Source organism: Mya arenaria, chromosome 3 (assembly GCF_026914265.1).
Source record: "Mya arenaria isolate MELC-2E11 chromosome 3, ASM2691426v1".
Classification (NCBI taxonomy): domain Eukaryota; kingdom Metazoa; phylum Mollusca; class Bivalvia; order Myida; family Myidae; genus Mya; species Mya arenaria.
In genome coordinates this window covers 37726761-37738518 of record NC_069124.1, presented here as the reverse complement: position 1 = coordinate 37738518, position 11758 = coordinate 37726761, and the positions used below count along the sequence as shown (strand labels likewise).

Here is an 11758-nt window from a genome sequence, read left to right as displayed (position 1 = left end):
AGCACAAATACTGTTTCAGTATCTTATAAATAGACCGCCACCAATCGAACACAAAAATCACTCGCCCATAAACTCCCACCAATCTGCATAATAATGACACTGGCAAAACAATCGACCTGACAATCTACATGTGATGTGAAAATCTTACCCCACCCGCAAATTCTGGAAACAGTGAAACAGCATTCAACGATACTCGTCGATTGTTTATTCCATTTTTGTGGTGTATGACAAAATCTCACTTACAACAGAAATGAATGATCTCTTTGCCGGTGCAGTTCTGAACATCCAACACTATAAACATAAATTAAATCCATTTAACATGTTGCGTTGTTTGTAAACACTCGTGATCTTGAATATGACCTGTGTACTGTACTCTGTGTCTTGCGCAATAATTGTTACATCATCAGATAATGTTTTGAGACTGATCCATGTTAATGCACGTTTAAGGCTTTTTATGGTTTTTCGCTTACCCGATAAATTCCTCCGCCTTGCCAGATAAACTTCCTCCATCCACGGCACTAACCTAGTATTTTCTATTTATATTACTCCAGCAACTGGTTATATTGAATCATGACTCCTGATAAACAATCACATTTAAAGATTATCATTAATTTCAATTTGTCAAAAACAAGTCCTGCGACATAAAGGATGAGTTTATGGCGACCTCTCATGAGATTGCATTCACTTTTACTCTTACTATAAGTGGAAAAACAGTTAAAACTGAATCTGAGTTAGTTTCAATTCATTCATTATAACTCAGCCCTGTACGTTAGTAAAATTTGATATATTCTTAATATAGATATTCCAATTTTTAGAAAGACGACAGATGAAATAATGTAGAAAAGGCTGCTTGCAGTTTTCCTAAGGCAGGTATTTTTTAGCATAATGTCATTAAATACCATGCATTTTTGATTGTGTACAGTCTATATTATATTTTGTTCAGCGAAAAAGTTTGGGCTATTTTGATAGCCTTTATGCATCAACATTGTGTGAAACACATTTGCCAGTACTAACAAACCGTTCATGATATTCAATTGTTCTATTGTTTTATGTAGATGGTAAGTGGTCTCAAGGAAAGCTTGCTTTATATTAGTAGGCATTTGTGCCTTCATTTCAAATTGTTGAGCATCAACTTCATACATGCTGATTGTACCAAAAGATTGGTTAATGAACAAAATAAATAAATGTTGATGACATTTTAAACAATTTACTTTATTGACATTTCTATTTCAAGAGTCATTTCTGGATTCAATCAGACACACATTCAGCTGCAACTTCACCATGTCAAGACGTTTGACAGTTGTAGATATCGGTTTGATCTTGTTGTCACTGCAAAATGTAGTCGGACAATTAAGCTTTCATTCAGACAAAGATGTGCTTTCAAAACTTGCTGTCTTTGAGGAGTACATTTATATTGGAGGAGGGAAGAATTTGTATAAATTGAACGCTTCCTTAGGACATGAAGAAACTATACAAACGTGTACGTCAAACTGTACAAACAGTGTAAACCAGCTACTTCTGATTAACGAGAACGAAAAGAAAATTGTTATCTGTGGCACTGGGAATAATGGACTTTGTAGCCAGCTAGATCTGTATGATTTAGGTGGAGAAAATAAAACTGGCAGTTTAAAAGTACCTGTAGATCATGGTTCCCCAGCAGTTGGCCTTGTCACTAAGGATAACAAAGACTTGATGGTAGCTCGCTCAGTTTGTGTAAATGCCTCATTCATTGAAGATGACAGTAATTTCAAAGTCATTGCAAGTTGGAATTTTACAACCATGCAAATACCAAGTGTTGTAGATCAGGGTTCACAGAAAAGTTTGAAACTAAAGAAATCTCCACCAAATAATCATCCTTTTTGCATAAAGTATCTACAAGTTCTTGAACATAGTGGTTTTTCCTACTTTTTTACACATCAAAATATGTATTATAATTCCCAAGATAAAGTTTCGAAGCTGGCAAGGATTTGTCAGAGGGATGCATCCTACCAGACATATATAGATGCAGAAATTGCTTGTCAAGTAAGAGGAGAGAGTTATAATGTTTTGACTGATGCTACCTTTGTGAATGGAACAGTCTTTGCATCATTTTCAAAGCCGGATGGACCTTTCGAGAGTGTTATTTGCTTTAAAGACATACGACAATTAAACTCTTCTTTAGTTGATGAAAAGCTAGATTTTATTAATGGGAGTTGTGTTTTAGATAATGATCTCAGTTATCTAGATAATTTCGGCAAACTTCCTAAATGCGATGATCCAGTAAGTACATGTATATGAATGTATTTTCTCATTTTACTGCATTTGTCTTGACACCATGCATGCCATGTTCTACCGATGTAAGAACAAAGTTTGATATTAGTTTGAAAAATATCTGGATCAAATTCTTAGAAACAATGGTTAGTTAAATGAGTCTGATAACTGCGTCGTTTTATCAACAAATTTATTCTACAACTTGGGTCTTTATTTCTGGTTTTAATTACATGTTGAGGGGCGGGTGAGGGTAGGGAAACAAGATCTTACCATTTTGTGCAGGCAGATAGTAATGAATTACAATAGAAAGTATATTAGAAATAAATCACATTTGTTATAATCAGAGACGCCATTTCGAGCAATCATAAAAATATACAATATATAGGAAATGCATGACTTCAAATCAGTCCTTAATATAAAGAAATATATTTGTGGCTTTTTAAAAAATTGTAGAAAATCATGAGTAATGAGTGAATGCGCAATTGTTTGCTTTCTGTTGCAGAAAAACTACACTGAATTTATTTTACCAGAGTTTACCTGTGCAGCTAATATGACAGATGTGAGTTCTTACAAGGGTGTCATTGGAAAAACCCAAATAAACTTCAACTATAGTGTTCACAACATTTATGGAAAAATTACAAAATTGTTTACAACAACTGTCAATGAAAAATTGGTTCTTCTAGCTGGCACAGAAGACGGACATGTGATACAGGTTTGTAGCTTTAATTTGATTTGACTAAACCCCTTTAAATATAAATTTCTATCAAATATGAATTATAATATATTCAGGGTGGTTGTTGTAATGTTCGGAAATTGGTGTAATGCGCGCAAATTTGAAATGAAACATTTTCATTTGCGCATTATTGTATTAAAACCCTTCCTAAAATGTGGAAATAATAAGGAGGCTATAATAATCGCCCAGTCGTCTGCATCGGCGTCTGTGTGCGGTTAAAGTTTTAGGACAAGGTTACAATTTCACTTATAACTCCAATACGTTTCATTCAATTCACTTAATACTTTAAAAAATTTCAAGACCATCTCAAAATAACGTTACATAACTCCATATTATCCTGAATACAAACTTTGGCCTCTGATTGACTAAGGAACTTAGGTTAAAGTTTTATGAAACATTGTGTCAAGTTAAAGTTTTAGGAAAGTATGGATTTTTACTACTTTCCACACGCTTCATTGAATTCCTTTACACAAATATTCATGACAATCTTACAATAGGGTTACATAACGTCATGTTCATCCTAAATACAAATTATGGCCCCTGATTGACTTAGGAAGTAAGGTTAAAGTTCGAGGGGAAATTGAGTTCGGTTAAAATTTTAGAACAAATTGAGAGTTTCACTAATGTCCTCTAATCCTCTCATTCAGTTGCCTTAATTCTTTACCTGTCTGTTAACGGCCATCACATTATAAGGTTGTAGAACTGATTTTTTCCCGGATCCAAATTAGGGCCCTTGAACGGCCCACAATTTTAGCTCACCTGAGCTAGTGTGATAAGGCCTAGTCTTTCCTTCTTCCGTCGTCGACAATTTCCTTTAAACACATTTTGTGACAATTTAAACTAAACTTTACAGAAATGTTTATTGGGAGAGTTCTGGCTTCCATGGCAACCGAATGGATTTTTTAAAAATATTATTTTTCTCAGAAACCGCTTGACCGATTCAAACATAATTTCACAAAATGGTCTTTAGGTTACCCTATATCTAATTTCTTGAACCCATTTTGGTTCATGAAAAATGGTTGCCACTTACCATTATATATTTATATGGAACAAACTCTTCAGGAACAATAACCCTGATTTCAAAATAATTTCAAAGAAATAATCCTCATGGGAATATATATCAAATTCTCTTACCCTTGTGATTCATAATAAATGGTTTTCAGGGGCAGGGCTAGTTACTTTCTTGTATCTATATGGGAAACATTGAAAACTTCTCTCCAGCAACCATTTGCCGGATTTAAAATATTTTCACAGGAAAGTGAATGTGACCATTTTATCATTTTTTTATTTTTTATCGTACAACATACTTCTATAGGTTTTTGAAGTTTTTAAAAAATCATATTTTAATGTTCCCACTAATGAGGTGTAGATTTACCGTAATGGAATTTTATTAATGCCCAATTACTATTGGAATAAAAATGAAAAAAGAAGGTCATGTCCTTAAGCATTAATTAAGAGAATCATTGATAAATCGGCAGTAAATGCAGTATGGCGACAGGAATGGGTCAACTCAATCTAATACAATTTAATAACTTAAACATCAACCTTTTTGGAAAACGTTCGTCTTGTTAATAGATAAGTTCAAAGGTAAATAAAGGTTTTATTTTATTTTTCAGTTTTCTATCTTTGAAGATGGCTCACTGCACGAATATGATACTAGTAGTGTACTTGTTGGTACCAGCAAAGAAGACAATCAAATACATGACCTGTACCACTTCCCCGATGGTGATGCCTTATATGCATTAACAAAATCAAAGGTAATGTATTCAATTCATCTCCATTTCAGCTTATCCGCGTTTTTAATGAAACATTTGCATGGTCTTTTTGATACAAATGGGATCGACATCCTTGTCATGTTATAAACAACAACATTTGATGAATGATGGCAATCAATTGTAAATAGTTGAAGATAATAGCATTCACAGATCCACAATGACAATGAACACGGCTAATGTAAGCAAATCCAAATACTCTGCATGATCTGAGTCTTGAATGAACACTTTTATACTGTGGTGTGATTTTCAGATTTCCAAAATAAGCGCGAGGTCTTGTAATGAGTCTGGCGTATCGGTATGCGTAGAATCTGAAACAATGAAGTTGAAAGACCCTCACTGTGGTTGGTGTGTTTTCACAAACAAGTATGTAAAGTCTTATTTTTTCGTCAATAAGAGATCACTTAAAAACCTGTTTGATTGCAGTAGTTCTGTTTATGTTTCAGTGATGATTTATCATCCAACGAGGAAAACAAGTCAGAATAAATAAAATGGATTCTTTGCAGATCAAAAAAGTATTAAAAGCATTTTGGATAAGGTGACAACGAAACATTCTTAAGGATGTTCTTATTATGATGTTGGTTTTCAAAAATAATATTATTACTCATAATTGAAAAGTACCTTCAGTGGTAAAGGTGTCCGCCTTTTGCTCAAAGTGTCTTTAGTTGTATTGCTTGCTCTCTCTCCCCCTCTCTCTTTGTGTGGTCTTACTAAATAAGCATTTTAAAATAGTCTTTATCTAAGTATCATTTCATTCGAACGGCCAATGCACTGAGTGTAAACATAGAGGCTACTGATATATTAATACGATTCAGATACGTGTAGTTAAATACAAAATACACTTGAGAAACCAGAATAGTTAACATCATAAGTATTTCAGCCATTTTCTTTCTAAAACTTATACCTTTTGCAACATAAGATAGACTATTCGAAAAAAATGCCATAACACCCGCCCCAGTGTCTGCATCGGCGTCAGGTTAGTTTCATGGCGAGTTTACACTTTTACTTGAGAACTTAGGTTAAAGTTTTAGGACATGTTATGTTAAGTTTTAGTTTAAGAGGCAAATTGGGATTTTTACTTATAACTCCTTTACACTTAAATCATTTCAATTAATGCTTCAAACAATTATTGACGGCCATTATACAATTAGGTTACATAATTCCATGTTATCTTAAATAAAAATGATGACGACTTTTAAGCTTTGGTTTTAAGTTTAAGGGCAACTTGGCATTTTCACTTATAACCCCAACAGGAGTCATACTTTACACAGTTGTCCATAGCCATTACAAAATTAGGTTACACAACTCCATGCTTTCCTAAATACGAATTCTTGCCCTTGTTCGACTTGGTAAGTTTGGTTAAAATTTAAGAGCAACTTGGCATTTTCACTTACAACACCAAAACCATTAGTTCAATTTTTACACTTGTCTAAAGCCATAACACAATGAGTAACATAACCCAATATCATCTTAAATACAAATTATGGCCATTGATCGATTTGTTCGACATTGATCAAGTTTGGTTAATGTTTTAGGGCAGTTTGAGATTTTCACTAATAACTCCTATACACTTCATTTAATTCACTCTGTACTTCACAAAATTGTTGAAGGCTATCATAAAAAGAGGCAACATAATTCCCTGTTATACTTGATACAAACTACGACCCTTGATTGACTTAGAAAGTCGGGTTAACGTTAAAGCACAAATTGGCATTTTCACGTATAACTCCAATACCGTTCATTCAATGGACCTCATACTTCACAACGTTTTTCAAGGCCATCACATACTTAGGTTACATAACTTCATATTATCCTGATCACAAACTATGGCTTTTGATCGACTTAAAATGTTTTGTTAAAACATTAGGACGAGTTTCACTTACAACTCTTTTGCCCTTCATTCAATGGACTTTTGACTTCATGCAATTATTGGTGGTCATCATGCAATACGGCTCCCATAGTATCCTCTATAAAAAAATTATGGCCATTAAAAGACTTAGAAAAAATGGTTAAAGGTTTTGGGGTCTCAAATAATGTTTGTTCAATGGACGTCATCCTTTACAAAATTACCATTATGAAACATATGTTCCTAAAAACTAATTATGGGCATTGATCGATTTAGACAGTTTGTTTAAAGTTTTATAGCGATTTGGGTTTAAACTCAGATCTTAAATTATGTTTTTCCAATGGACTTCATAATTACTCCACACAGTAACTGTTGTTCACATACATTACACAATTAGGTAACATTAATCCATTTTAACTTAAGGACAAACCGTTCTTTGTTCTTGATATTTTGACAGGTTCTATGACAAAACGGCATATAGTCGAGCGCTTTCATATGACATTTTTTTTTTGCTAAAAATGGTAGTGTGTGAAGAATGAAAATATTACTATAATAGACTACATGTCTTATCGTAACTATAATACAGTATATGTTACACTTTCTTTGATATATTTCTGACTAGAATACATTTTGAATATATAATGATGTTTGTCTATTTCATGCCATTGTTCATTCTGTTATATTTTTATTTGAAATTTTGATTGACATTGCTTATCGTTGATACACCTCAAAATGTCATTGTTACCCTCCCTTCGCCTTTGATTACCTCTCAGTTATAGTTGCTCCCCCTTCAATTGCTGCTTCATTTTTGTTCACTGGTTACACATCTCCTGTTATGATTGTTTCTATGTGCCATCAACGATCATTCGGATCTCTTCAGTGTTTTTTAAAACTGTTTTGATTAAACATCACTGCTCTTATACTCCTGAATTCAGTTTTACCCTTTTCATTGACGCTGTTTATACTACTGTAGTAAGTGTTACCCCCTAAGTGCCATAATATTTACACTCATGTAGTCAGTGTAACCTCTGATTGCTGTTATTTATATTCCTGTAGTCGGTGTTACCCCCCATCGCTGTTTATACTCATGCAGTCAGTGTAACCCTCTCATCACTGTTTTTTTTATACTGCTGTAGTCAGTGAAACCTCTCATCGCTGTTGTTTATACTGTTGAAGTCAATACAGCCCCTCTCACTGTATTTGGTTATACTCCTGTAGTCAGTGTTACCCCCTCAGCGCTGTTGTTTATTCCCCTGTAGTCATTGTGAACCCTCCCAATTTCGTTGTTTATACACCTGCAGTGAGTGTTACCCCCTCATCTCTGTTGTTTATTCTCCTGTAGTCAGTGTAACTCATCTCATCGCCTTTCATACTCAGTTAGTCAGTGTAGCCCCCTCATCGCTGTTCCTTATTCTTTTGTAGTAAATGCTTCCCTCTCATATCCATTTTTATTCTCCTATATCCATTTAACCACTCTCCTCGCCCTTGTTTATACTTCTGTATTCATAGTTACCCTTCTCATCTCCCTTGTTTATTATTCTATATATATAAAGTATCATCTCTCATCGCCGTAGTTTATACTCCTGTAGTCAGTGTAAACCCTCTTATTGCTGTTGCTCACATTCCTATAGTCAGTGTTTTCCCTCTTATTGCTGTTGTTTATACTCATATAGTCAGTGTTTTCCCTCTCATTGCCGTTGTTTATATATCTATGTGCAGCGTTACTCCTCTCATGTTTATGCTCCTGTTACCCTCTCATCGCCATTATTTATACTCCTATAGAATGTGTTAACCCTCTCACTGCTGTTGTTTCTACGCCTATAGTCAGTGTTACCCACCTCATTGTCGTTGTTTATATTCCTGTAGTCAGTGTTACCCCTCTCATCGCCGTTATTTATATTCCTGTAGTCAATGTTACCCCTCTGATCGCCGTTATATGTAGTGGGTCTCCTATTGTCAATATTACCCCTCTCCTCGCCGTTTTTTATACGGCTTTAGTCAATGTTAACCATCTCATTGCCGTTGTTTACAAACCTTTAGGCATTCTTAACCTCTCATTGCCGTTTTATACTCTATTATAGTATTTTTTATAATTTCATTGCCGTAATTTATACCCCTGAAGTCAGTGTTACCCCTCTCATCGCGGTTGTTTCTACACCTGAGCCGATTGTTTCCCCTCTCACCGTTATTGTTCATAAACTCATTTTCAGCATTAAACCTCACATTCCCGTTTTATATACACCTATAGTCTGTGTAACTCCTCTGATCGCTGTTGCACATACACCTTAAGTCAGTGTTACCCCTCTGTTCATCGTTATTTATACTCTTGTTATCAGTATTTCCCTCGCATTGCTGTTGTTTATACTCCTGTAGTAAGTTTTGGCTATCGCATTGGTGTTGTTTATACACATATAGTCAGTGTTACTCCTCTTATTGCTGTTGTTTATAACCCTGTAGTCAGAGTTACCCCTCTCATTGCCGGTATTTATATTCCTAAAGTCAGTGTTCCCTTCTCATCTAGGGTGTTTATACTCCTATAATCAGTGTTGCCCATCCCATTTGAGGTGTTTATACTCATATAATCATTGTTACTCTTCTCATTGTCGTTGTTTATACTCCTATAGTCATTGCTGATCGTCTCATTTTGGGGTTTTATACTCCTATAGTCAGCGTGACCCTTCTCATCTCGGGTGTTTATACTCCTATAGTCAGTGTTCCCCTCTCATCTTGCATGTTTATACTCCTATAATTAGTGTTGCCCCTCTCATTTTTGGTGTTTATATTCCTTAAGTCATTATTACCCTTCTCATTGCCCTTGTTTATACTCCTATAGTCAGTGTTGACCCTCTCATTTTGGGTTTTTATACTCCTATAGTCAGCGTGACCCTTCTCATCTCGGGTGTTTATACTCCTATAGTCAGCGTGACCCTTCTCATCTCGGGTGTTTATACTCCTATAGTCAGTGTTCCCCTCTCATCTTGCATGTTTATACTCCTATAATTAGTGTTGCCCCTCTCATTTTTGGTGTTTATACTCCTATAGTCATTATTACCCTTCTCATTGCCCTTGTTTATACTCCTATAGTCAGTGTTGACCCTCTCATCTTGGGTTTTTATACTCCTATAGTCAGTGTGACACTTCTCATCTTGGGTGTTTATACTCCTATAGTCAGTGTGAAATTTTTTATCTGGGTATTTATATTCCTGTAAACATTTTTACCCCTTTTATTGCTGATGTTAATACTACTATAGTCAGTGTTACCCCTCTCATTGCCTTTGCTTATACTCCTATAGTCAGTGTTACCCCTCTCAATGCCGTTGTTTATACTCCTAAAGTCAGTGTTACCCTTCTCATCTTGGGTGTTTATACTCCTAAAGTCAATGTTGTCCCTCTTATTTCTGTTTATTATCCTAAAGTCAGTGTCCCTCTTACTGTCGTTGTTTAAATTCCTGTAGTCAGCGTTACCCTTCTCATTTTGAGTGTTTATATTCCTATAATCATATTTACCCCTCACATTGCTGTTGTTTATTTTCCCATAGTCAGTGTTATCCCTCTCATCGATTTTTTGCATACACCTATAGTCAGTATTTCCACTCTCATCGCCGTTGTTTATATTCCTGTTGTCAGTGTTACCCATCTCAATGTTTTTCTTTGTAGAACTGTAGTCAGTGTTAGCTCTCTCATCGCCATTTTCTTATGGTTTACACTCTCTCTTTGCGGTTAATACTCCTGTAGTAAGTGTTACTCCAGTCATCGCTGTTGATTTCCTCAATTGTCAGTGTATATACTCTTAGAATCATGTTTACCCCTGTAATTGCTGTTGTTTAGACTCCTTAAGTCAGTCTTTCTCCTTTCATTTTCGTGTATACACCTGTACGTGGTATGAATAGTGTTTGCATAGTAAAAAGTATGCTTACACATAATATATATTTTAATAGCAGTATAAAGTTCGGATTTGTTTTATTTCAGGCTCTCAAAAATGTCTGAATGTAAAGACAAATGGATTTCATCTGTGGATGGGTGCATTACACTTTCAATAAGCCCACAGGGAGTAAAAATTGGGGAAAGTACAGTAAGATATTTTTTATTATTTATTCTTGTATGTGTATCGAAACAAAAACCGAGGTTGATTTATTGTTAAGGCTATGGTGTCTCTATAATGGCGTCTTAATTTTTTAAGCTCTGCAATATCTCAAAAGTTGATCAAAACACTTACTTTAGATTTCCCTATTCATGGTTTCATAAATAATGTACACAATTATATAGCAAATGTCATTCTTCTGTTTGTAATTATTAGTGTTTTTGACTGACAAATAACAGACATGTGTTGGTACCTGCATTGCGTTGATCTTGTTGTGTATGTATTTGTGCAATTCCCAACATACCAACACATTTTATGGCCTTTTCAATGTTTTGGCATTTGTGGTTTCTTTAAGAACAAGGTCTGTTTGCAGAAATAAGAATATAAGATTGATATATTGTCACACAGAGAAAAGCAATTCTATATCTCAAAACACAATGATTATGATTTTACGAGGTTATTTATTTATGTTCCTGAAAACATATCGCCAGTAATGAATTGCTTTAAATGATAGTTATAAATATTATTTAAGTGATATTTATATATATATATATATATATATATATATATATATATATATATATATATATATATATATATATATATATATATATATATATATATGCAGGATATCAATTTATTTTCAAAATATCATACTAGTATTACATTTTGCAAATATTGTTATAACTATTTTTTCAGACTGGGAAACCTCCTGGCAACAATCAGTGAAGAGGCAGGGCTGTTGCAGAAGTATACAAGTCACTGCTCTCGGGCTACAAACACCGTCCAGCACCCAACTTTCACTTGGCCAAAACTCTAGATGTACCAAGTGCCCCAACTCCACTTGGCCAAAACTCTAGATATACCAATTACCCCAGTCTCACTTGGCTAAAAATCTGGATGTACCAGGCACCCAGGTCTCATTTGGCCCAAACTCTAGATGTACCAAGCACCACAGTTTCACTTGGCCAAAACTCTATATGTATCCAGCACCCCAGTCTCGCTTGGCCAAAACTCTAGATGAACCCAGCACCCAAGTTTTGCAAGACCAAAACTCTAGATGTAAGAAGCACCAC

At 34.8% G+C, this 11758-nt stretch overlaps 1 protein-coding gene across 1 annotated transcript; it reads left to right on the top strand.

The window, feature by feature from the left end:
• The first annotated feature begins 810 nt into the window (after positions 1–810).
• On the top strand, positions 811–11411 carry LOC128225996 (plexin-A4-like). The gene is made up of 7 exons (XM_052935889.1): positions 811–866; positions 1235–2259; positions 2753–2962; positions 4600–4740; positions 5009–5121; positions 10571–10673; positions 11382–11411. Exons 2-7 carry the CDS (start codon positions 1282–1284, stop codon positions 11409–11411), a joined length of 1575 nt encoding a protein of 524 aa, XP_052791849.1. The 5' UTR covers positions 811–866; positions 1235–1281.
• The last annotated feature ends 347 nt before the right edge of the window (positions 11412–11758 follow it).

Coding starts and splice junctions, on each gene's coding strand:
- LOC128225996 (XM_052935889.1), top strand. CDS start 1,282: ATGTCAAGACGTTTGACAGTTGTAGATATCGGTTTGATCTTGTTGTCA. Junction 2,963..4,599: donor AAGACGGACATGTGATACAG/GTTTGTAGCTTT, acceptor TTTATTTTTCAG/TTTTCTATCTTTGAAGATGG. Junction 10,674..11,381: donor TAAAAATTGGGGAAAGTACA/GTAAGATATTTT, acceptor CTATTTTTTCAG/ACTGGGAAACCTCCTGGCAA.